Source organism: Telmatherina bonti (assembly GCF_933228915.1).
Source record: "Telmatherina bonti genome assembly, chromosome: 20".
In the NCBI taxonomy this organism is placed as follows: Eukaryota; Metazoa; Chordata; class Actinopteri; order Atheriniformes; family Telmatherinidae; genus Telmatherina; species Telmatherina bonti.
This window is the reverse complement of record NC_136618.1, coordinates 33,430,118-33,457,400: the sequence shown is the minus strand read 5'-3', so window position 1 is coordinate 33,457,400 and position 27,283 is coordinate 33,430,118. Positions and strand designations below refer to the sequence as shown.

Sequence of the window (27,283 nt, the reverse complement as noted above, 5' to 3'; positions counted from 1 at the left end):
GAAGTCTTTCTGACCGCAGAACATCATCTTCCTCACCTCCGTGTTTGTTTCCTGTCTGCACAGAGAACCACCAAAGAAGAAAAGGGAGCAGAGGGGATGAAGAACAAAGTCAGCAGTACACAAGGTAACGCACCTGCACAGCTGGCTCTCTGATTGGCTGACAGAAACCCTTTGACTTTCTCCTGGTTGGACAGTTTAGTGTGTTTAGTCTCATCCAGCGGTGTAGTCCAGGGTGTACGCGGGTATACTAGGGCTGTGGTGATACGCTTTTGTCCCGATTCGATTCCGATTTTTTTGGGTGCTGATTCTATTTAAATTGCTGTTCTCACAATTCTTTGATATTGCTGAATTTTGTTAATTAAAAACAAAATAAATATATGAAACTTTTTTTTTCCCACATCATTTTTTTTATTATTATTTCAATGAGGAAAAACAACCCAGTAGCCAGACCATCATTCTGCTGTTATAAGAAGACAAGTTAAAAGATCAATAAGAACAATAAAAATGACAAAGAAAATTTTCATGTATTATTTTTATTTATTTAAAAAAACATTTTTTTTAACAAAAAATCCATTTTAAAATTGTGAAGCAAAAGAAATCCTGATTTTCGATTTTTCGATTTGATTTTCCCATCCCTAGAATATACCCTCTTCTTTGTCAGTCAGTGAACCCACCTCTAACCCCCCTGTGATGCTGCTTTTACAGTTACAAGCATCCCTACACATGTAGCTACGTCGACCATCAGCTGCCGTAACTTTAGCCTGAACATAGACATAATAAAGATATATGTATATATGTCTATGAGCCCGAGGCCCCGATCTCATTGTGTTGAGAGCGCACGTGTGGGTCAAATGGCTTTGCAGCAGAGCTGGAGGCTGGAACAGGTCTCATTTGGGAACTTGGCCTCGATACAACACTGGAACCCTTTAGGATGAAGGTGCTAAAAGCAGCAATTGTGCCTTTTAGTACTGCTTGGAGACCAAAGAGCAGAAATTATCTGACAATAAGTAAATATTCAGATGGATTTTTGGAGTGAAACAAACAAGTGTTTAAAAAAAAAAAACATGGTTTTTCTGGCTATTTCTTCAATGTCTATTTAAAAAAGGGACAAACCTGGAGTATACCCGTTTCTTAAGGGACCACTACACCACTGGTCTCATTCAGTCTCTTATCAGATGAACTTATGAGGGAAATCCGACTATTTCCATGCAAGGCTCTGCTTCATTTATTTGTTCGTAATGGTAGAATTACATCTGGCAGATCTGAGATCATGTATGTGGGTTTGAGTTTGTGTGGATTTTCCGAACAGCAAACCCTGAAGACAAACCAACATCAAACCATCATCTAAGCATAAGCAGACACATGTTCAACAATAAAACAGTCTCACGGTGGACTCGTACAGCCCCACGGTGGACTCATACAGCCCCACGGTGGACTCGTACAGCCCCACGGTGGACTCGTACAGCCCCACGGTGGACTCGTACAGCCCCACGGTGGACTCGTACAGCCCCACGGTGGACTCGTACAGCCCCACGGTGGACTCGTACAGCCCCACGGTGGACTCGTACAGCCCCACGGTGGACTCGTACAGCCCCACGGTGGACTCGTACAGCCCCACGTTGGACTCGTACAGCCCCACGGTGGACTCGTACAGCCCCACGGTGGACTCGTACAGCCCCACGGTGGACTCGTACAGCCCCACGGTGGACTCGTACAGCCCCACGGTGGACTCGTACAGCCCCACGGTGGACTCGTACAGCCCCACGGTGGACTCATACAGCCCCACGGTGGACTCGTACAGCCCCACGTTGGACTCGTACAGCCCCACGGTGGACTCGTACAGCCCCACGTTGGACTCGTACAGCCCCACGTTGGACTCGTACAGCCCCACGTTGGACTCGTACAGCCCCACGTTGGACTCGTACAGCCCCACGGTGGACTCGTACAGCCCCACGGTGGACTCGTACAGCCCCACGTTGGACAGATAAATGCATACTTTATTGATCTTAAATTAAATGTGAGGACTTTACATGACTACAGCTGGTAATCAGATAACAGCTGGTAGTTGGGTTACAGCTGGTTGTCAAGTTACAGTTGGTAGTCGGGTTACAGCTGGTAGTCAGGTTACAGTTGGTAGTCGGGTTACAGTTGGTAGTCGGGTTACAGCTGGTAGTCAGGTTACAGTTGTCAGGTTACAGTTGGTAGTCAGGTTACAGTTGTCAGGTTACAGCTGGTAGTCAGGTTACAGTTGGTAGTCAGGTTACAGTTGGTAGTCGGGTTACAGTTGTCAGGTTACAGTTGGTAGTCGGGTTACAGTTGGTAGTCGGGTTACAGTTGGTAGTCAGGTTACAGTTGGTAGTCAGGTTACAGTTGTCAGGTTACAGTTGGTAGTCGGGTTACAGTTGGTAGTCAGGTTACAGTTGGTAGTCGGGTTACAGTTGGTAGTCGGGTTACAGTTGTCAGGTTACAGTTGGTAGTCGGGTTACAGTTGGTAGTCAGGTTACAGTTGGTAGTCAGGTTACAGTTGTCAGGTTACAGTTGGTAGTCGGGTTACAGTTGGTAGTCAGGTTACAGTTGTCAGGTTACAGTTGGTAGTCGGGTTACAGTTGGTAGTCAGGTTACAGTTGGTAGTCGGGTTACAGTTGGTAGTCGGGTTACAGCTGGTAGTCAGGTTACAGTTGGTAGTCAGGTTATAGTTGGTAGTCGGGTTACAGTTGGTAGTCAGGTTACAGTTGGTAGTCAGGTTACAGTTGGTAGTCAGGTTACAGCTGGTAGTCAGGTTACAGTTGGTAGTCAGGTTACAGTTGGTAGTCGGGTTACAGTTGGTAGTCAGGTTACAGTTGGTAGTCGGGTTACAGTTGGTAGTCAGGTTACAGTTGGTAGTTGGGTTACAGTTGGTAGTCGGGTTACAGCTGGTAGTCAGGTTACAGTTGTCAGGTTACAGTTGGTAGTCAGGTTACAGTTGGTAGTCGGGTTACAGTTGGTAGTCAGGTTACAGTTGGTAGTCGGGTTACAGTTGGTAGTTGGGTTACAGTTGGTAGTCGGGTTACAGCTGGTAGTCAGGTTACAGCTGGTAGTCAGGTTACAGTTGGTAGTCGGGTTACAGTTGGTAGTCAGGTTACAGTTGGTAGTCAGGTTACAGCTGGTTGTCAGGTTACAGTTGGTAGTCAGGTTACAGTTGGTAGTCGGGTTACAGTTGGTAGTCAGGTTACAGTTGGTAGTCGGGTTACAGCTGGTAGTCAGGTTACAGTTGGTAGTCGGGTTACAGTTGTCAGGTTACAGTTGGTAGTCAGGTTACAGTTGTCAGGTTACAGTTGTCAGGTTACAGTAGTCAGGTTACAGTTGGTAGTCGGGTTACAGTTGTCAGGTTACAGTTGGTAGTCAGGTTACAGTTGTCAGGTTACAGTTGGTAGTCGGGTTACAGTTGGTAGTCGGGTTACAGTTGTCAGGTTACAGTTGGTAGTCAGGTTACAGTTGGTAGTCTGGTTACAGTTGTCAGGTTACAGTTGGTAGTCGGGTTACAGTTGGTAGTCGGGTTACAGCTGGTAGTCAGGTTACAGTTGGTAGTCGGGTTACAGTTGGTAGTCGGGTTACAGCTGGTAGTCAGGTTACAGTTGGTAGTCAGGTTATAGTTGGTAGTCGGGTTACAGTTGGTAGTCAGGTTACAGTTGGTAGTCAGGTTACAGTTGGTAGTCAGGTTACAGTTGGTAGTTGGGTTACAGTTGGTAGTCGGGTTACAGCTGGTTGTCAGGTTACAGTTGTCAGGTTACAGTTGGTAGTCAGGTTACAGTTGGTAGTCGGGTTACAGTTGGTAGTCAGGTTACAGCTGGTTGTCAGGTTACAGTTGGTAGTCAGGTTACAGTTGGTTGTCAGGTTACAGTTGGTAGTCAGGTTACAGTTGTCAGGTTACAGTTGGTAGTCGGGTTACAGCTGGTAGTCAGGTTACAGTTGGTAGTCGGGTTACAGTTGGTAGTCGGGTTACAGCTGGTAGTCAGGTTACAGTTGGTAGTCGGGTTACAGTTGGTAGTCGGGTTACAGCTGGTAGTCGGGTTACAGCTGGTAGTCAGGTTACAGTTGGTTGTCAGCTTACAGTTTGTTGTCAGGTTACAGTTGGTAGTTAGATTACAGTCAGTAATCAGGTTACAGCTGGTTGTCAGGTTACAGTTGGTAGTTAGATTACAGTCAGTAATCAGGTTACAGCTGGTTGTCAGGTTACAGCTGGTAGTCGGGTTACAGCTGGTAGTCAGGCTACAGTTGGTAGTCAGGTTACAGTTGTCAGATTACAGTTGGTAGTCAGGTTACAGCTGGTAGTCAGGTTACAGTTGGTAGTCGGGTTACAGTTGGTAGTCAGGTTACAGTTGGTAGTCAGGTTACAGCTGGTAGTCAGGTTACAGTTGTCAGGTTACAGTTGGTAGTCAGGTTACAGTTGGTTGTCAGCTTACAGTTTGTTGTCAGGTTACAGTTGGTAGTTAGATTACAGTCAGTAATCAGGTTACAGCTGGTTGTCAGGTTACAGTTGGTAGTTAGATTACAGTCAGTAATCAGGTTACAGCTGGTTGTCAGGTTACAGTTGGTAGTCGGGTTACAGCTGGTTGTCAGGTTACAGCTGGTAGTCAGGTTACAGTTGTCAGGTTACAGTTGGTAGTCAGGTTACAGTTGGTAGTCGGGTTACAGTTGGTAGTCAGGTTACAGTTGGTAGTCGGGTTACAGTTGGTAGTCGGGTTACAGTTGGTAGTCAGGTTACAGTTGGTAGTCAGGTTACAGTTGTCAGGTTACAGTTGGTAGTCGGGTTACAGTTGGTAGTCAGGTTACAGTTGTCAGGTTACAGTTGGTAGTCGGGTTACAGTTGGTAGTCAGGTTACAGTTGGTAGTCGGGTTACAGTTGGTAGTCGGGTTACAGCTGGTAGTCAGGTTACAGCTGGTAGTCAGGTTACAGTTGTCAGGTTACAGTTGGTAGTCAGGTTACAGTTGGTTGTCAGCTTACAGTTTGTTGTCAGGTTACAGTTGGTAGTTAGATTACAGTCAGTAATCAGCTTACAGTTTGTTGTCAGGTTACAGTTGGTAGTTAGATTACAGTCAGTAATCAGGTTACAGCTGGTTGTCAGGTTACAGTTGGTAGTCGGGTTACAGCTGGTTGTCAGGTTACAGCTGGTAGTCAGGTTACAGCTGGTAGTCAGGTTATAGTTGTCAGGTTACAGTTGGTAGTTAGGTTACAGATGGTAGTCAGGTTACAGTTGGTAGTTAGATTACAGTCATTAATCAGGTTACAGCTGGTTGTCAGGTTACAGTTGGTAGTCAAGTTACAGCTGGTAGTCAGGTTACAGCTGGTAGTCAAGTTACAGCTGGTAGTCAGGTTACAGCTGGTAGTCAGGTTACAGTTGTCAGGTTACAGTTGGTAGTTAGGTTACAGATGGTAGTTAGGTTACAGATGGTAGTCAGGTTATAGTTGGCGGTCTACTTACAGGTACGACTGCAGAACACAGCGACTCAGAGCCACTGTCATTGGTATTTGGATAACACCATGGGTTTGTTTACATATCGGACGTATCAGACCACCAAGTTTTACTTTTTCCTCACATCCCAGGTGGCTCAAAACCTGGTGTTCACATGAGCATCTGATGCGTTGCTACCCTCCCTGTTAACCCTCCCTGGTTTGGTTGGAGGGCTGAGGTCTGTCTGACACTGTGTCTTAGCTGAACTTCTAGGTTAGCTCCGGACCAGCAACCCCACTTCCTCCACTTCTGCTGGATAATGTAGTGGAGGCTGGCAAAGCCTCTCTCCCTGGGGGTCGGCAGAACAAACAGGAGTCGCACTTTTTTTTCCTATCTGTGAGATGTATAAACTAACAAGCAAGACACTGTAACACACTTTAAACGGATGTAAATACATAAAAAACTCAGAGCTGCCCAGAAGGCTGCCTGCTTACTTCAGGTGCCGGAGGTTGCTGTGGCTACCGAATCAGCACTGGAACGCAACATGTGATTGGCTGATGTGTCTTGGTCCTCAGTGAGTGTGAAGAGGCGGTCCTGGTCCTGGCAGCAATACCTCAATGAGCAAAAGGCTGAAGCAGCTCCGCCCTCACTCTTCACACAGGTAACGCCTGAAGAAATACATCTGTAGCATGTATCTGAGCCACGCTTACCTGTCTGACCTCACCTGTCTGTCAGGCCCAGTCCTATCCCAGCAAGAAAACCAGTTTTAAAGTTGGAATGAAGCTTGAAGGTATCGACCCACTACATCCGTCAATGTTCTGTGTGCTGACAGTTGCCGAGGTAACACACACACACACACACACACACACACATACACACACACACACACACACACACACACACACACACACACACACACACACACACTTACCTCTGAGAGCGCTGCCTGCTAAGTCTCTGTGTCTCTGTCAGGTGATTGGCTGTCGCCTGCGTCTCCACATCGACGGTTACTCAGAATGCTATGACTTCTGGGTAAATGCTGACTCGGCAGACATCAAGCCAGCGGGATGGTGTAAAGAGCACAAGCACAAGCTCCACCCCCCTAAAGGTGAGCAGACTGCCCCACCCTGACAGGTACGTCACCTGACACAGGTGAGAACATCTGGTTTTGGTTTGCAGGTCAGACTGAAGCCGAGTTCGACTGGGAGAGCTACCTTCAGTCCTCGGGCGCTCAAGCTGCTCCGCCATCTCTGTTCACCAGTCGCTCTGCCGTGAGTACACGCCTCTAGTACACGCCTCTAGTACACGCCTCTAGTACACGCCTCTAGTACACGCCTCTAGTACACACCTCTAGTACACGCCTCTAGTACACGCCTCTAGTACACGCCTCTAGTACACGCCTCTAGTACACGCCTCTAGTGCACACCTCTAGTACACACCTCTAGTACACGCCTCTAGTACACGCCTCTAGTACACGCCTCTAGTACACGCCTCTAGTACACATCTCTAGTACACACCTCTAGTACACGCCTCTAGTACACACCTCTAGTACACACCTCTAGTACACATCTCTAGTACACACCTCTAGTACACATCTCTAGTACACACCTCTAGTACACACCTCTAGTACACACCTCTAGTACACGCCTCTAGTACACGCCTCTAGTACACACCTCTAGTACACGCCTCTAGTACACGCCTCTAGTACACGCCTCTAGTACACGCCTCTAGTACACGCCTCTAGTACACGCCTCTAGTACACGCCTCTAGTACACACCTCTAGTACACACCTCTAGTACACGCCTCTAGTACACGCCTCTAGTACACATCTCTAGTACACGCCTCTAGTACACGCCTCTAGTACACACCTCTAGTACACACCTCTAGTACACGCCTCTAGTACACACCTCTAGTACACATCTCTAGTACACGCCTCTAGTACACGCCTCTAGTACACACCTCTAGTACACATCTCTAGTACACATCTCTAGTACACACCTCTAGTACACGCCTCTAGTACACGCCTCTAGTACACGCCTCTAGTACACGCCTCTAGTACACACCTCTAGTACACACCTCTAGTACACACCTCTAGTACACGCCTCTAGTACACACCTCTAGTACACGCCTCTAGTACACGCCTCTAGTACACGCCTCTAGTACACATCTCTAGTACACACCTCTAGTACACGCCTCTAGTACACGCCTCTAGTACACGCCTCTAGTACACATCTCTAGTACACGCCTCTAGTACACGCCTCTAGTACACGCCTCTAGTACACGCCTCTAGTACACGCCTCTAGTACACATCTCTAGTACACGCCTCTAGTACACACCTCTAGTACACGCCTCTAGTACACACCTCTAGTACACGCCTCTAGTACACATCTCTAGTACACACCTCTAGTACACGCCTCTAGTACACGCCTCTAGTACACGCCTCTAGTACACACCTCTAGTACACGCCTCTAGTACACGCCTCTAGTACACGCCTCTAGTACACGCCTCTAGTACACATCTCTAGTACACACCTCTAGTACACGCCTCTAGTACACGCCTCTAGTACACACCTCTAGTACACATCTCTAGTACACATCTCTAGTACACACCTCTAGTACACGCCTCTAGTACACGCCTCTAGTACACGCCTCTAGTACACACCTCTAGTACACGCCTCTAGTACACGCCTCTAGTACACACCTCTAGTACACATCTCTAGTACACACCTCTAGTACACACCTCTAGTACACATCTCTAGTACACGCCTCTAGTACACGCCTCTAGTACACATCTCTAGTACACACCTCTAGTACACGCCTCTAGTACACGCCTCTAGTACACATCTCTAGTACACACCTCTAGTACACGCCTCTAGTACACGCCTCTAGTACACGCCTCTAGTACACGCCTCTAGTACACGCCTCTAGTACACGCCTCTAGTACACACCTCTAGTACACGCCTCTAGTACACGCCTCTAGTACACATCTCTAGTACACGCCTCTAGTACACGCCTCTAGTACACATCTCTAGTACACGCCTCTAGTACACACCTCTAGTACACGCCTCTAGTACACGCCTCTAGTACACGCCTCTAGTACACATCTCTAGTACACACCTCTAGTACACGCCTCTAGTACACGCCTCTAGTACACGCCTCTAGTACACACCTCTAGTACACGCCTCTAGTACACGCCTCTAGTACACGCCTCTAGTACACATCTCTAGTACACGCCTCTAGTACACGCCTCTAGTACACACCTCTAGTACACGCCTCCAGTACACGCCTCCAGTACACATCTCTAGTACACATCTCTAGTACACACCTCCAGTACACGCCTCCAGTACACGCCTCCAGTACACGCCTCTAGTACACACCTCCAGTACACACCTCTAGTACACGCCTCTAGCACACACCTCTAGTACACACCTCTAGTACACACCTCTAGTACACACCTCCAGTACACACCTCTAGTACACACCTCTAGTACACATCTCTAGTACACACCTCTAGTACACACCTTGTACCTCTAGTACACACCTCTAGTACACACCTCCAGTACACGCCTCTAGTACACGCCTCTAGTACACACCTCTAGTACACATCTCTAGTACACACCTCTAGTACACACCTTGTACCTCTAGTACACACCTCTAGTACACGCCTCTAGTACACGCCTCTAGTACACACCTCTAGTACACACCTTGTACCTCTAGTACACACCTGGTACCTCCAGTACACACCTCTAGTACACACGTTGTACCTCTAGTACACACCTGGTGCCTCTAGGACACACCTGGTGCCTCTAGGACACACCTGGTGCCTCTAGGACACACCTGGTACCTCTAGGACACACCTGGTGCCTCTAGGACACACCTGGTGCCTCTAGGACACACCTGGTACCTCTAGGACACACCTGGTACCTCTAGGACACACCTGGTACCTCTAGGACACACCTGGTGCCTCTAGGACACACCTGGTGCCTCTAGGACACACCTGGTGCCTCTAGGACACACCTGGTGCCTCTAGGACACACCTGGTGCTCTTTACCTACACCTCTCTCTCCGTCTCTTTGCCCGTGGTCTCAGTCTGTCTCAGAGTTCCAGGTGGGGATGAAGTTGGAGGCGGTGGACAAAAAGAACCCGGGTCTGGTCTGCGTCGCCTCCGTCACTGATGTCGTTGATGACTGCTTCCTGGTCCACTTCGATAACTGGGATGATACGTATGATTACTGGTGAGGATGGACAGACATGTTGTAGTACCAGTAGTTTCTGTAATGTAGCTGTAGTACTGATGGTTTCTGTCAGACTGACTGATGATGTGATGTTTGATCAGGTGTGACAGCAGCAGCCCTTACATCCATCCTGTGGGCTGGTGTGAAGAGCAGGGCCGTCCTCTGACCGCCCCTCAGGGTAGGTTGTACTTTTACATACTCCTCTAGTACTCACAGTACTAGCACATCATGCTCTAAAGCTTACAGTACTAATACACTGTGTACTTCTACTTAAGCTGCAGTACTGACTGTAGTTGTAGTATCACCAAAGTCCTTCTGTCATTCAGGTTATCCCAATCCAGAGAACTTTGTCTGGGAGGAGTACCTGCAGGAAACTGGTTCTACGGCTGCTCCGACTTCTGCGTTCACGCAGGTGAGATGAGGAGCAGCAAGGGAAGAGGGGTCCAATCAAAATGCTCCCTGTGATGACTGACAGCTGTTTTTGTCCAATCAGAGAGCTCCACATGGTTTCCAGGTGAACCACAGACTTGAAGCAGTTGACAAAAGGAACCCGATGTTGATCCGGGTTGCCACAGTAACGGACACTGAAGAATACAGGGTGAAGGTACGGTCTGCAGTTTACCTGTCTGCACCTGAATGATGTCATAGAGTGTGTGATGATGTAACCAGGTGTGTACGTACAGATCCACTACGATGGCTGGTCCTCCCAGTTTGACGTGTGGTGTGACAGCGACCTCTGTGACCTGCATCCTATCGGCTGGTGTCAACGCACAGGGCACCCGCTGGAACCACCCCCAGGTCAGACAGACTGGTCAGACAGACTGGTCAGAGTGGGACAGTTTACACAGACTGGTCAGAGTGGGACAGTTTACACAGACTGGTAAGAGTGGGACTGGTCAGAGTGGGACAGTTTACACAGACTGGTCAGAGTGGGACAGTTTACACAGACTGGTAAGAGTGGGACTGGTCAGAGTGGGACAGTTTACACAGACTGGTCAGAGTGGGACAGTTTACACAGACTGGTCAGAGTGGGACTGGTCAGAGTGGGACAGTTTACACAGACTGGTAAGAGTGGGACTGGTCAGAGTGGGACAGTTTACACAGACTGGTCAGAGTGGGACTGGTCAGAGTGGGACAGTTTACACAGACTGGTCAGAGTGGGACAGTTTACACAGACTGGTCAGAGTGGGACTGGTCAGAGTGGGACTGGTCAGAGTGGGACAGTTTACACAGACTGGTCAGACAGACTGGTCAGAGTGGGACAGTTTACACAGACTGGTCAGACAGACTGGTCAGAGTGGGACAGTTTACACAGACTGGTCAGAGTGGGACAGTTTACACAGACTGGTCAGACAGACTGGTCAGAGTGGGACAGTTTACACAGACTGGTCAGAGTGGGACAGTTTACACAGACTGGTCAGACAGACTGGTCAGAGTGGGACAGTTTACACAGACTGGTCAGAGTGGGACAGTTTACACAGACTGGTCAGAGTGGGACTGGTCAGATGAACGGGTCAGAGTGAGATGACTCAGCACCTAAAAAAATTCTGGTGTTGATGACTTTCTCTGTATTTTGTGAGACAGGTTCGTCCCCCCTTTCCTCACCCTCTCAGGGAGTGTGTCCCACTGCGGGCTGCAGAGGAGTCGGGCACATTAAAGGAGCCAAATACACTGGCCACCACAGGTACTCATCATTCTGACTGCTGACTCAACGTTCTGACTGTTGACTCATCGTTCTGACTGCTAACTCATCATTCTGACTGCTGACTCATCGTTCTGACTGCTAACTCATCATTCTGACTGCTGACTCATCGTTCTGACTGCTGACTCATCGTTCTGACTGCTAACTCATCATTCTGACTGCTGACTCATCGTTCTGACTGCTAACTCATCATTCTGACTGCCTTACTCATCGTTCTGACTGCTAACTCATCGTTCTGACTGCTAACTCATCATTCTGACTGCTGACTCATCGTTCTGACTGCTAACTCATCATTCTGACTGCCTTACTCATCGTTCTGACTGCCTTACTCATCGTTCTGACTGCTAACTCATCGTTCTGACTGCTGACTGATCTTTCTGACTGCTAACTCATCGTTCTGACTGCTGACTCATCGTTCTGACTGCTAACTCATCATTCTGACTGCTGACTCATCGTTCTGACTGCTAACTCATCATTCTGACTGCTGACTCATCGTTCTGACTGCTAACTCATCATTCTGACTGCCTTACTCATCGTTCTGACTGCTAACTCATCGTTCTGACTGCTGACTGATCTTTCTGACTGCTAACTCATCATTCTGACTGCTAACTCATCATTCTGACTGCTGACTGATCTTTCTGACTGCTAACTCATCGTTCTGACTGCTGACTCATTTTTCTGACTGTTGACTCATCGTTCTGACTGCTAACTCATCATTCTGACTGCTGACTCATCGTTCTGACTGCTAACTCATCATTCTGACTGCCTTACTCATCGTTCTGACTGCTAACTCATCATTCTGACTGCCTTACTCAGCGTTCTGACTGCTAACTCATCGTTCTGACTGCTGACTCATCGTTCTGACTGCTAACTCATCGTTCTGACTGCTGACTCATCGTTCTGACTGCTAACTCATCATTCTGACTGCTAAGTCATCATTCTGTCTGCTGACTCATCGTTCTGACTGCCTTACTCATCGTTCTGACTGCTAACTCATCATTCTGACTGCTGACTGATCTTTCTGACTGCTAACTCATCGTTCTGACTGCTGACTCATTTTTCTGACTGTTGACCCAGCGTTCTGACTGCTAACTCATCATTCTGACTGCTGACTCATCATTCTGACTGCTAACTCATCATTCTGACTGCCTTACTCATCGTTCTGACTGCTGACTCATCGTTCTGACTGCTAACTCATCATTCTGACTGCCTTACTCATCATTCTGACTGCCTTACTCATCGTTCTGACTGCTAACTCATCGTTCTGACTGCTGACTCATCGTTCTGACTGCTAACTCATCGTTCTGACTGCTGACTCATCGTTCTGACTGCTAACTCATCGTTCTGACTGCTAACTCATCGTTCTGACTGCTGACTCATCGTTCTGACTGCTAACTCATCGTTCTGACTGCTAACTCATCGTTCTGACTGCTGACTCACCGTTCTGACTGCTAAGTCATCGTTCTGACTGCTGACTCATCGTTCTGACTGCCTTACTCATCGTTCTGACTGCTAACTCATCGTTCTGACTGCTGACTCATCGTTCTGACTGCTGACTCATCGTTCTGACTGCTAACTCATCGTTCTGTCTGCTGACTCATCGTTCTGACTGCTAAGTCATCGTTCTGACTGCCTTACTCATCGTTCTGACTGCTAACTCATCGTTCTGACTGCTAACTCATCGTTCTGACTGCTAACTCATCGTTCTGACTGCCTTACTCATCGTTCTGACTGCTAACTCATCGTTCTGACTGCTAACTCATCGTTCTGACTGTTGACTCATCATTCTGACTGCTGACTCATCATTCTGACTGCTGACTCATCTTTCTGACTGCTGACTCATCTTTCTGACTGCTGACTCATCGTTCTGACTGCTGACTCATCATTCTGACTGCTGACTCATCGTTCTGACTGCCTTACTCATCGTTCTGACTGCCTTACTCATCGTTCTGACTGCTGACTCATCGTTCTGACTGCTGACTCATCGTTCTGACTGCTGACTCTTCGTTCTGACTGCTGACTCATCGTTCTGACTGCTGACTCATCGTTCTGACTGCTGACTCATCGTTCTGACTGCCTTACTCATCGTTCTGACTGCCTTACTCATCGTTCTGACTGCCTTACTCATCGTTCTGACTGCTGACTCATCGTTCTGACTGCTGACTCTTCGTTCTGACTGCTGACTCTTCGTTCTGACTGCTGACTCATTATTCTGACTGCTGACTCATTATTCTGACTGCTGACTCATCATTCTGACAGCTGACTAATCATTCTGACGGACAACTCGTCGTTCTGACTGCCGACACATCATTCTGACTGTTGACTCATTATTCTGACTGCTGACTCATCATTCTGAATGCTGACTCATTCTGATTGTTGACCCATCATTCTGACTGCTGACTCATCATTCTGACTGCTGACTCATCATTCTGACTGCTGACTCATCATTCTGATTGTTGACTCATCATTCTGACAGCTGACTCATCATTCTGCCTTCCGACTCATCATTCTGACTGCTGACTCATCATTCTGACTGCTGACTCATCATTCTGACTGCTGACTCATCATTCTGACTGCTGACTCATAGTTATGACTGTTAAGTCATCGTTCTGACTGCCTTACTCTTCGTTCTGATTGCTGACTCATCATTCTGACTTGTAACTGCTGACTGACTCATTGTTGTGAGTGCTTCATTATGACTGCTGACTCATCGTTCTGACTGCTCATTTTGAGTGCTGAGTAATCAATCAAATAGTTGAGTCCTTGTTCTGATTGCTGAGTCATCATTCTGACTTTTGTCTATTGCTTTGTCTGCTGACTTAGTTTTAACTGCTGGCTCTTCAGTCTAACTGCTGACTCATCAAAAACCCATCTCTTCCATCTCGCCTAGTGCCTTCGGCTGTCCATATTCAGACATTAACATGCGAAAGGAGGTGGTGTTTCCTGATAGGTTAGGAGGCGAGCGAACCATCACTCTCGTACCCGTTACAATACATCACCAGAGCAACAGGTAAAGAGAACAATGCTAACTGGAAATGATGATAGAATGCTGACTCAGCAGGGGGACCGCTGACCCAGTCAGCATCACAGGAAAACTCTACGTGTCTCATATATGTCCATCCATTAATGTGTCCGTCTTCATGTCTTTCCCTCGGTGTGTGAAACAGGAGAGGACTTGACGTGAAGACGGAGGACCGAGACGAGCTGCTTCCTCTGGGGAAAAGAAGACGACTGGTGGATCGGTAGGTGTGACAGACGTCAGGAGAAGCAGCTCTCTGACAGGGTAAACGTTGTGTTGTAGATCCGTCTCTGGCAGCAGATAATCTCTGTTGTGTAAGTCTGGGATCGTATTATGTAACACAAGACTATTTCCCTGACGTCATAGGACATCAGAAAGGTTTAATGATACCAGGTGGAATCTTCTCCCATCCTCTCTTCTCTGTCCCGTCCACCCTTCATCCTTTCTGCTCTATCCTCTCACTTTAGTCTTTTCCCTTAATCCTCTCTTCTCCATCCTCACTCCTCTATCATTCCCTTAAAGTGGAACTATTCTGTGCATTTCAGGCTAATTTATTTTTATTTCTGAGCCCAGAAGGGCTGGGATTGATGGAGTTATTGTCACAAATGGCTTTATTTACTTCAGACCGACCCTCTCCGTAGGCTGTCAGATCAGCCTGCGGGCAAAACGAGTGGATTGAGACTCTTCCGCATTAAGCCCCGCCTCCCGCCACTGCACTACATCGGGAGCGCGCACCACACCTGCTTTCACCGTCATTGTAACATCTCATAAACAGAAGGATTAGGCTGATATGAACTCAATAAAAAAACAAACTACAATGTCAACACATAGCATCCAGCCCTACATGTTGGAACCTGAATCAGAGCCTGAAAACAAAGTGGAAAACAGCAACCCACAGCAACGAATGCAGCAGGAGGTCTCTCTTTGGTAAACTCACCAGCCATCGTTGGAAATAACTTTATCCCACGTTTTCCACCCGCCTGATGTATTTGTACATGTCCTTGTTAACCAGTAGAAGGTAACCAATCACCGAACCTTATCCCCCGGGACGTCACAAGGATTTCCACGTAGAAAAAACTCTCTAAAACCACGCGTTTTTCGTCGCCATGGAAACCGAACGGAGAGTGTGCTGGAACTCAAACTCAAACTCAAATATGCGTTTAGGTGATAAAAAACAGTGCCGTTCACATGTCTGATGAGGATTCAACACTGTAACACTGTAGAAAGCTCAGAAAACTCCAAATACCAGAATAGCACCACTTTAGATCTTTTATCCTCTCTCCTCAGTACTTTCCTCTTCATTCTCTTCTCTACCCATTATTTTTCATCCTTTCTCCATATACCCACTCTCCTCCATCCTTTGTTCTCCATCCCCCCGCCTCTGTAATCCTTCTGCCTACATCCTTTATCCTCCATTACCTCTCCTCAGTTCTTTCCCTTCCACACTTTCTTCTGTCTCCTCTTTGCTCTATCCATTCTTCTCCATCCTTTGTTCTTCATCTCCTCCTCTCCGTGCTCATTTCTGCTTATCAGGAGGTTAGAGGAGTCAGAAACATGATAACGAGAGAACTTTCTAACACTGATGGTGATGATGCTTCCTCTCTGGCTCCGCCCTCACAGACTGCAGCAGCCAACCACCTTTCTGGAAGTGAAACAGGAAGAGGAGCAGCTTCCCCTCACAGCTATCAGTCCAGGTTGGTCGGGGAGTTCTGGTTCTAAGAGTGGATGTGCGCTCTGGACAACACTATGTTTCCATGACAACAGAGAGTTGGACAGAGTTCATCAGACTGGTGTTGGTCCAGCAAAAGCAGACACATTTCTGGTCCTGGTTCTGTTCTGGAGTCTCAAAACATCTGCACTTTCTGGTGAACCAACCCGCATTCACACCAGTTTAACGAGAATCAAAGAAAACATCAACATGTTGGAGTTCTGGTCCTGAGAGTTGATGGGTCAGACATCCGGCCTCAGGTAATCCACGGTTTCCCAGCATTCACACGGCGGGAGAATTCCTCGGATGTTAGCATGGCAACAACAGGCTAGCGGTCCCCAACGCCGGTCCTCCAGGCTAGCGGTCCCCAACGCCGGTCCTCCAGGCTAGCGGTCACCAACGCCAGTCCTCAAGGCTAGCGGTCCCCAACGCCGGTCCTCCAGGCTAGCGGTCACCAACGCCAGTCCTCAAGGCTAGCGGTCCCCAACACCGGTCCTCCAGGCTAGCGGTCACCAACGCCGGTCCTCCAGGCTAGCGGTCCCCAACGCCGGTCCTCCAGGCTAGCGGTCACCAACGCCGGTCCTCCAGACTAGCGGTCCCCAACGCCGGTCCTCCAGGCTAGCGGTCACCAACGCCAGTCCTCAAGGCTAGCGGTCCCCAACGCCGGTCCTCCAGGCTAGCGGTCCCCAACGCCGGTCCTCCAGACTAGCGGTCCCCAACGCCAGTCCTCAAGGCTAGCGGTCCCCAACGCCGGTCCTCAAGGCTAGCGGTCCCCAACGCCGGTCCTCCAGGCTAGCGGTCCCCAACGCCGGTCCTCCAGGCTAGCGGTCCCCAACGCCGGTCCTCCAGGCTAGCGGTCCCCAACGCCAGTCCTCAAGGCTAGCGGTCCCCAACGCCAGTCCTCAAGGCTAGCGGTCCCCAACGCCGGTCCTCCAGGCTAGCGGTCACCAACGCCAGTCCTCAAGGCTAGCGGTCCCCAACGCTGGTCCTCCAGGCTAGCGGTCACCAACGCCAGTCCTCAAGGCTAGCGGTCCCCAACGCTGGTCCTCCAGGCTAGCGGTCCCCAACGCCGGTCCTCCAGGCTAGCGGTCCCCAACGCCGGTCCTCCAGACTAGCGGTCCCCAACGCCAGTCCTCAAGGCTAGCGGTCCCCAACGCCGGTCCTCCAGGCTAGCGGTCCCCAACGCCGGTCCTCCAGACTAGCGGTCCCCAACGCCAGTCCTCAAGGCTAGCGGTCCCCAACGCCGGTCCTCCAGGCTAGCGGTCCCCAACGCCGGTCCTCCAGGCTAGCGGTCCCCAACGCCAGTCCTCCAGACTAGCGGTCCCCAACGCTGGTCCTCCAGACTAGCGGTCCCCAACGCCAGTCCTCAAGGCTAGCGGTCCCCAACGCCGGTCCTCCAGGCTAGCGGTCCCCAACGCCGGTCCTCCAGGCTAGCGGTCCCCAACGCCAGTCCTCAAGGCTAGCGGTCCCCAACGCCGGTCCTCCAGGCTAGCGGTCCCCAACGCCGGTCCTCCAGGCTAGCGGTCCCCAACGCCGGTCCTCCAGACTAGCGGTCCCCAACGCCAGTCCTCAAGGCTAGCGGTCCCCAACGCCGGTCCTCCAGGCTAGCGGTCCCCAACGCCGGTCCTCCAGGCTAGCGGTCCCCAACGCCAGTCCTCAAGGCTAGCGGTCCCCAACGCCGGTCCTCAAGGCTAGCGGTCCCCAACGCCGGTCCTCAAGGCTAGCGGTCCCCAACGCTGGTCCTCAAGGCTAGCGGTCCCCAACGCTGGTCCTCAAGGCTAGCGGTCCCCAACGCTGGTCCTCCAGGCCCTGTGTCCTGCAGGTTTTCCAGTGACCCTGCTGGAACACACCAGACTCAAGCTGTTTCCATGACATTATCTGAGGATCCCTGCTCCAGCCCCACAATCCTGCCGATATTAGATGTTTCCCTGCTGTAACACCTGATTCTAACTCGTGGATCTCTGATGAGTTCTGGACCAGTCTGCTGCTGAGCCACTGATCTGAGTCAGGTGGGCCTGCAGGACCAAAGATGAGGATCCCTGATCTAAATGTTGGTCTGCAGTCATCCTCCCTTCGTCGTCAGACGAGACAGAGGGGACAGTCGGTGAGCTTCTCATTTTTTACATTTCTGATCTCTATGTCTGCGTTATACACCGGCTGGTTTGAGTTCATGACCTAAAACTGGTACAGTTCATGGAGCTGTTACCATGACAACGTGGCGGGATCGTAACCTGCCGGTTGGATTGGACCACAGGTAACCAGCCAGTTTACTGTCTCTAATCCCAGCAGGACTGAGGCCGCTGACAGATGTAAAGTCCATCTGTCTGTCAGCTCACCTCCATGTGAGTCACATGACTGCAGGAGTCACATGACATCTCATGGCAACAAGAGAGGAGATTATGTCAGTTAAATAAGGATGTGATGTGTCTCACCCCTCTAACCCGCTGATGTTTACATCAGTCACATGACTGGCTCTGATGGGTGTATCTTTGTTTAAAGCAAACAGCTGCTGTTAGTTTCTCTCTCAGTGCTGACACACAGCAGCTCCTCTTCATCCTCCTCTTCTTCCTCCCACTCTGCACCATCAGAGGAAAAAGCTCAAAGCCTGATCCGGAGCCAGATTTACTGTTGCAGAGCGCTCTCACATGAGTCGGCAGAGTAAACAACGGAGTAAAGAGCTCTAACTCGGCACCGAGTGAACTTCTGCAAACAGGAAACAACTGATTTAGACCAGTTTAAATCCAGTTTCCAGGGACAGTCTAAGGGTGTTTATTCTCCATCCCAGTCTCAGAAAGAAGCTTCCTGACATCTTCCACTGGTCTTCAGGAGCAGCTCTCCAGACTTCCTGAAGGAAAACTTTTATTCCTGTCGTTCTCTGTCCAGTTGATGCCACTCTGCTGCAGTGATGTCCGTTAACTAAACTCCTAATTAACCCTAAAAATATAGAATAACAGGAAAACCAGACCAGATACGGATATGGATACCATCCATAAAATGGAACAAAGATACATCCATGTTTCCTGAATCAAACCACATTTTCCTAAACCGTGACCCAGGTCCAGTCTAGCTCTCCGACAGCATACAGTATTATACGGGGTTTACTTAAACCAGTTCACACTGCACCCGGCACCACGCTGGCAGGACCACCACCTCCACCTCCACCGCTGCAGACCTCCACCTCCACAGACCTCCACCGCTACAGACCTCCACCTCCACAGACCTCCACCTCCACAGACCTCCACCGCTACAGACCTCCACCTCCACAGACCTCCACCGCTACAGACCTCCACCTCCACAGACCTCCACCGCTACAGACCTCCACCTCCACCGCTACAGACCTCCACCTCAACAGACCTCCACCTCCACCGCTACAGACCTCCACCGCTACAGACCTCCACCTCCACCGCTACAGACCTCCACCTCCACAGACCTCCACCTCCACCGCTACAGACCTCCACCTCCACAGACCTCCACCTCCACCGCTACAGACCTCCACCTCCACCTCCACAGACCTCCACCTCCACAGACCTCCACCTCCACAGACCTCCACCGCTACAGACCTCCACCTCCACCGCTACAGACCTCCACCGCTGCAGACCTCCACCGCTGCAGACCTCCACCGCTGCAGACCTCCACCTCCACCTCCACAGACCTCCACCTCCACAGACCTCCACCTCCACCGCTACAGACCTCCACCGCTACAGACCTCCACCTCCACAGACCTCCACCTCCACAGACCTCCACCGCTACAGACCTCCACCTCCACAGACCTCCACCTCCACAGACCTCCACCGCTGCAGACCTCCACCGCTACAGACCTCCACCGCTACAGACCTCCACCTCCACAGACCTCCACCTCCACCGCTACTGACCTCCACCGCTACAGACCTCCACCTCCACCGCTACAGACCTCCACCTCCACAGACCTCCACCTCCACAGACCTCCACCGCTACAGACCTCCACCTCCACAGACCTCCACCGCTGCAGACCTCCACCGCTACAGACCTCCACCGCTGCAGACCTCCACCGCTACAGACCTCCACCGCTGCAGACCTCCACCTCCACAGACCTCCACCGCTACAGACCTCCACCTCCACAGACCTCCACCTCCACAGACCTCCACCGCTACAGACCTCCACCTCCACCGCTACAGACCTCCACCTCCACAGACCTCCACCGCTGCAGACCTCCACCGCTACAGACCTCCACCGCTGCAGACCTCCACCGCTGCAGACCTCCACCGCTACAGACCTCCACCGCTACAGACCTCCACCGCTACAGACCTCGACCGCTACTGACCTCCACCTCCACCGCTACTGACCTCCACCTCCACCGCTACTGACCTCCACCTCCACCGCTACAGACCTCCACCTCCACAGACCTCCACCTCCACCGCTACAGACCTCCACCGCTACAGACCTCCACCTCCACCGCTACAGACCTCCACCTCCACAGACCTCCACCTCCACAGACCTCCACCGCTACAGACCTCCACCTCCACAGACCTCCACCGCTACAGACCTCCACCGCTACAGACCTCCACCTCCACCGCTACAGACCTCCACCGCTACAGACCTCCACCTCCACAGACCTCCACCTCCACCGCTACAGACCTCCACCTCCACCACTATAGACCTCCACCGCTACAGACCTCCACCGCTACTGACCTCCACCTCCACCACTACAGACCTCCACCACTACTGACCTCCACCTCCACCGCTACTGACCTCCACCTCCACCGCTACAGACCTCCACCTCCACCACTACTGACCTCCACCTCCACCGCTACAGACCTCCACCACTACAGACCTCCACCTCCACCGCTACAGACCTCCACCGCTACAGACCTCCACCTCCACCACTACAGACCTCCACCACTACTGACCTCCACCTCCACCACTACAGACCTCCACCACTACAGACCTCCACCACTACAGACCTCCACCTCCACCACTACTGACCTCCACCTCCACCGCTACTGACCTCCACCGCTACTGACCTCCACCTCCACCACTACTGACCTCCACCTCCACCGCTACTGACCTCCACCTCCACCGCTACTGACCTCCACCTCCACCACTACTGACCTCCACCTCCACCACTACAGACCTCCACCACTACTGACCTCCACCTCCACCGCTACAGACCTCCACCACTACTGACCTCCACCTCCACCGCTACTGACCTCCACCTCCACCACTACTGACCTCCACCTCCACCACTACAGACCTCCACCACTACTGACCTCCACCTCCACCGCTACAGACCTCCACCACTACTGACCTCCACCTCCACCACTACTGACCTCCACCTCCACCGCTACAGACCTCCACCTCCACCACTACAGACCTCCACCACTACAGACCTCCACCTCCACCACTACAGACCTCCACCACTACTGACCTCCACCTCCACCGCTACAGACCTCCACCACTACTGACCTCCACCTCCACCGCTACAGACCTCCACCTCCACCACTACTGACCTCCACCTCCACCACTACAGACCTCCACCTCCACCGCTACAGACCTCCACCTCCACCGCTACTGACCTCCACCTCCACCGCTACAGACCTCCACCACTACTGACCTCCACCTCCACCGCTACAGACCTCCACCTCCACCGCTACTGACCTCCACCTCCACCGCTACAGACCTCCACCACTACTGACCTCCACCTCCACCGCTACAGACCTCCACCTCCACCGCTACTGACCTCCACCTCCACCGCTACAGACCTCCACCACTACTGACCTCCACCTCCACCGCTACAGACCTCCACCTCCACCACTACTGACCTCCACCTCCACCACTACAGACCTCCACCTCCACCGCTACAGACCTCCACCTCCACCGCTACTGACCTCCACCTCCACCGCTACAGACCTCCACCACTACAGACCTCCACCTCCACCGCTACAGACCTCCACCTCCACCGCTACTGACCTCCACCTCCACCGCTACAGACCTCCACCACTACTGACCTCCACCTCCACCGCTACAGACCTCCACCTCCACCGCTACAGACCTCCACCTCCACCACTACTGACCTCCACCTCCACCGCTACTGACCTCCACCGCTACAGACCTCCACCTCCACCACTACTGACCTCCACCTCCACCGCTACTGACCTCCACCTCCACCACTACAGACCTCCACCTCCACCGCTACTGACCTCCACCTCCACCGCTACAGACCTCCACCGCTACAGACCTCCACCTCCACCACTACTGACCTCCACCTCCACCACTACTGACCTCCACCTCCACCGCTACTGACCTCCACCTCCACCACTACAGACCTCCACCTCCACCACTACAGACCTCCACCTCCACCACTACTGACCTCCACCTCCACCACTACTGACCCCCACCTCCACCACTACTGACCTCCACCTCCACCACTACAGACCTCCACCTCCACCACTACAGACCTCCACCTCCACCACTACTGACCTCCACCTCCACCACTACTGACCTCCACCACTACTGACCTCCACCTCCACCACTACAGACCTCCACCGCTACTGACCTCCACCACTACTGACCTCCACCTCCACCACTTCTGATCTCCACCTCCACCGCTACTGACCTCCACCTCCACCGCTACAGACCTCCACCTCCACCACTTCTGATCTCCACCTCCACCGCTACAGACCTCCACCTCCACCGCTACAGACCTCCACCGCTACAGACCTCCACCGCTACAGACCTCCACCACTACAGACCTCGTCTCCACCCATACTGGGTTTCCTTCTGGACCGGACCGATGATCAGGGATTGGGACCGGACCAATGTTAAGGTATCGGGACCGATCATCAAGTATCGGGACCGATGATCAGGTATCGGGACCGATGATCAGGTATCGGGACCGATGATCAGGTATCGGGACCGATGATCAGGTATCGGACCGATGATCAGGTATCAGGACCGGACCGATGTTCAGGTATCTGGACCAGACCGGTTTCCTTTCACATCATGTGACGGTGAAGACAGATGTGTTCTGTATTCAGAGGTAGACCTGTCTTCTGTTGCCACGACAATGACGAGGCATAGTCGGATGAGAGCCGCTTCACCACTTTGCGATGGTTTAAATGGTCACTTACATAAACACACACTCTCACACCCCCAGCTCTCCTCACTGTGTTTCCATGGAAACAGCAGGCAGAGGAAGTTCCCGTTTCCATGGAAACAGTTCGCTATGGTAACTGCAGTGTTGGTTGTGGTCTGCTCCATCCTGTGTAGGACTGCAGAGTCAGTGATCACATGATGCCCGTCTCACTGCTCAGAGTGGTGAGATGGGTCGGTTCTGGTCTGGCGGCGATCCGGATCCAGAGTCGGTCCGAGCTGCTCCAGAACCAGGACCTGCTCCAGAACCAGAACCTGCTCCAGAACCAGAACCTGTTAATGATGGATAAGAGGTCAACTTTTCCAGATGATTCCTCGTGCAGGATTTCAGTTCATGAAACATTTTCCTGTGTTGGACTAAGCCTGTGTTGTCTGTCCGTCTCCTGTCCGTCTTCTGTCCAGAGTCCAGCCTGCAGGCCGCCCTCCACCAGTCCGTCTTCCTGTCCGCCATGTCGGCGCAGCCGGGCCGAGACCTGTCTCTCTGCTGGGAACAGCATCGTAAACTGCTGCCGGGTGTCGTCGGAGTTCACGCAGAGACGGTCCAGCACTGGAGTGTCCAACAGGTGAGGACAACAAGACCACTGCAGGCTTTTGTCCCACTTTCTGGTCTGTGAACACTCGTTGCCATGGCAACAGTATAATAAGTGTTGACTGACGTGGATGTGCCGTTGTTGTGGTCCGCCTCCCTGCAGGTGTCCAGCTTCATCGAGTCTCTTCCGGGCTGCGAGGAACAGGCCAAACAGTTCAGGGATGAGGTGAGGCGGCCAATCAGCTTCTGTCCGTATGATGTCATCACAGTTTCTGATCCGATTGGTTCTTGCTTTTCTTCAGCAAATAGATGGGCGGGCCTTGCTGTTGCTCACCCAGCGGGACATCGTCAGGATCATGTCAATCAAACTTGGACCCGCCCTCAAGATATACAACTCCATCCTGATGTTCAAACATGCCGACAGCAGGAGCCAATCGGATAAGAGCCAATCACACGCTGCTGATAAGAACCAATCACACGCTGCTGATAAGAACCAATCACACGCTGGGGATAAGAGCCAATCACACGCTGGGGATAAGAGCCAATCACACGCTGGGGATAAGAGCCAATCACACGCTGGGGATAAGAGCCAATCACATGCTGGGGATAAGAGCCAATCACACGTCCAGGATCCAAACACCTGACACTTGGGCTGTCTGAGTACGAACCCACCCCTTGGTTAAGCCCTTCTTTCTTGTCCTGTTTATCCAGCCAGAGACCAGATTTGAAGTTGTGATGTCACAATGACCTCAGGTGTGTCTGCTACACGTCCTGCTGCCGTCATCACTCTGTCCCTTGAACACCTGAACTCCTTTCAGACTTCACCCCCGAGGGGGCGGGGCTTATCCTGGACGAACGCGAAGGATTCTGGAAAGTGGAGGGTTAAACGATTCACCTGCTGAGACCGAAGACGTGAGCCAGCTGGATGAGGGTGGAGCCATTTGTTTCCATGGTGACCAGACTATGAAAACAACTCCGGCAGAAACTTGTCTGCTGCTTCCTGATTGGCTGAGGCGTTCCAAACCTTCAGATTTGGGTTCATATAATTCTGTTGGGTCAGAGTTGACGACACGATGAGCACCGTGTCCGACAGAAGTGTTTCTGCTGCAGATCAGCAGGATTACCGAGGGAAGACCGGGTTCCAGGGTGGGGTTACAAACACGCCTTTCCACCTGGAACTAACAGAACCAGAGCTTCTCTAAGGCCATGCGGATATGTAAATGAGATGTTAATGAGCCATCTCACCATGAATGTTTGAGTCTGGTGTTTATGTCGCGGCCCAGCAATCAGCAGATTCTGACATCACATTGTAGCCCCGCCCATTTACCAATGACTGTTCCTCTCAGGATTTTACCTTTCAGACGTTATCCAACCTGCTCTGCTGTGATTGGTCATCTTTTTGACGGTTGGTGACAGGCATGTATGAAAGCCAATCAGTTGTTGAATAGTCCTGGCAGACAGTTTTAATCCAGAGTTTCTAGTTTTCCTCTGTGTCCTTCCAGAGTATCTATTGTTGTCTACTCAGTCTCTATAGATTTATTTAATCTTTATATTTGAATAAACATTTATAATCTGTCCTGCTGGGATTTAAACCAAAAAGCTAACAGGAAGTTAGTGTTTCTCTGACTCCTCCCCTTCTGTGATGTCACCTTATCAGCGGGGCAAAACGTGTCCTTCCAGCCTTGACGGGGGTGGGGGGGTTGCTATGCTGCACATGCTTAGTTTTTAATCTTCTTTGTATTTGGCAGGCTTTTCCTCAGGTTTCCATAGCGACAGCTGTCCTGTTTCCAGCAGTCAGCTGATATTTACACTCACTTCCTGTCTACCGTTTCTGTCAGTGTTGGATGATATCAATAAAAACTGATCCCATCTGCGTGCTGCTCATTTATTGGTCTTTGTAAGCAGGTGCCTTCGCTGATGTCACACAGGTGTTATTACCTGCCGATCAGTTTTTCCTGGATGAGACGCTCAAACCTGCAAAGTGGGGGAAAAAAAGGCAACATGAGTTACATCACCGTTACGTCAACTGGATGAAAAAAGATGATGTAACAGAAAAATGAAAGGAAAACAGGCAGTCCAGAGAAAATGCAGCCTGTCACGTGCGCTGGAAACTCAGGTGAGTCCATCAGGTGTTTACACGGGGTGTCATCAGTAGCTTCCAGCAGCAGGTTTCAACATGAAACTACTCGGTTCAGGTCGGTTCTGGTTCTGCTTTTCCTCTGCGCTGAGCATTAGTAACCACTGCTCTGTGGAAGGAAGCCTGCAGCGCCACCTGTTGATCACATTTAGTTTGTCAGAACCAACTTGCAGAAACTTATTGATCATTTTCTCTGGAGAGACAAAACATCTCTTCAGACACACCTGGAAGAACTAAATCTGTGAAACACGGCTGGATCACACGTTTGAGTCACTAAAGCACACCTTCAGGACACAACCTGGGTCACTGAAACACACCTGGAGGATTATAGTTGAGTCCCCAGTACACACCTGGAGGAGATGTTTAGTCACTAAAACACACTTGGAGGACATGTTTAGTCACTAAAAGACACCTGGAGGAGATGTTTGAGTCACTGAAACACACCTGGAGGAGATGTTTTGTCAGTAAAACACACCTGGAGGAGATGTTTAGTCACTAGAACTCACCTGGAGGAGATGTTTAGTCACTAAAACACACCAAGAGGAGATGTTTGAGTCACTAAAACACACCAAGAGGAGATGTTTGAGTCACTAAAACACACCTGGAGGAGATGTTTAGTCACTAAAACTCACCTGGAGGAGATGTTTGAGTCACTAAAACTCACCTGGAGGAGATGTTTAGTCACTAAAACTCACCTGGAGGAGATGTTTAGTCACTGAAACACACCTGGAGGAGATGTTTAGTCACTAAAACACACTTGGAGGACATGTTTAGTCACTAAAAGACACCTGGAGGAGATGTTTGAGTCACTGAAACACACCTGGAGGAGATGTTTTGTCAGTAAAACACACCTGGAGGAGATGTTTAGTCACTAGAACTCACCTGGAGGAGATGTTTAGTCACTAAAACACACCAAGAGGAGATGTTTGAGTCACTAAAACACACCAAGAGGAGATGTTTGAGTCACTAAAACACACCTGGAGGAGATGTTTAGTCACTAAGACTCACCTGGAGGAGATGTTTAGTCACTAAAACACACCAAGAGGAGATGTTTGAGTCACTAAAACACACCTGGAGGAGATGTTTAGTCACTAAGACTCACCTGGAGATGTTTGAGTCACTAAAACACACCTGGATGAGATGTTTAGTCATTAAGACTCACCTGGAGGAGATGTTTAGTTACTAAAACTCACCTGGAGGAGATGTTTGAGTCACTAAAACACACCTGGAGGAGATGTTTGAGTCACTAAAACGCACCTGGATGAGATGTTTAGTCACTAAGACTCACCTGGAGGAGATGTTTAGTTACTAAAACTCACCTGGAGGAGATGTTTGAGTCACTAAAACTCACCTGGAGGAGATGTTTAGTCACTAAAACTCACCTGGAGGAGATGT

At 50.7% G+C, this 27,283-nt stretch overlaps 1 protein-coding gene across 1 annotated transcript; it reads left to right on the top strand.

Moving 5' to 3' along the window:
* Positions 1–25,481, top strand: l3mbtl4 (L3MBTL histone methyl-lysine binding protein 4). The gene is made up of 17 exons (XM_079260059.1): positions 1–124; positions 6,008–6,093; positions 6,168–6,272; positions 6,405–6,540; positions 6,612–6,703; positions 9,520–9,665; positions 9,767–9,843; positions 9,992–10,077; positions 10,159–10,269; positions 10,349–10,463; positions 11,250–11,349; positions 14,258–14,377; positions 14,535–14,609; positions 16,007–16,080; positions 23,625–23,785; positions 23,915–23,977; positions 24,054–25,481. The coding sequence occupies exons 1-17, from the start codon at positions 97–99 to the stop codon at positions 24,393–24,395; spliced, it is 1,917 nt and encodes a 638-aa protein (XP_079116185.1). The 5' UTR covers positions 1–96; the 3' UTR covers positions 24,396–25,481.
* Positions 25,482–27,283: the final 1,802 nt, after the last annotated feature.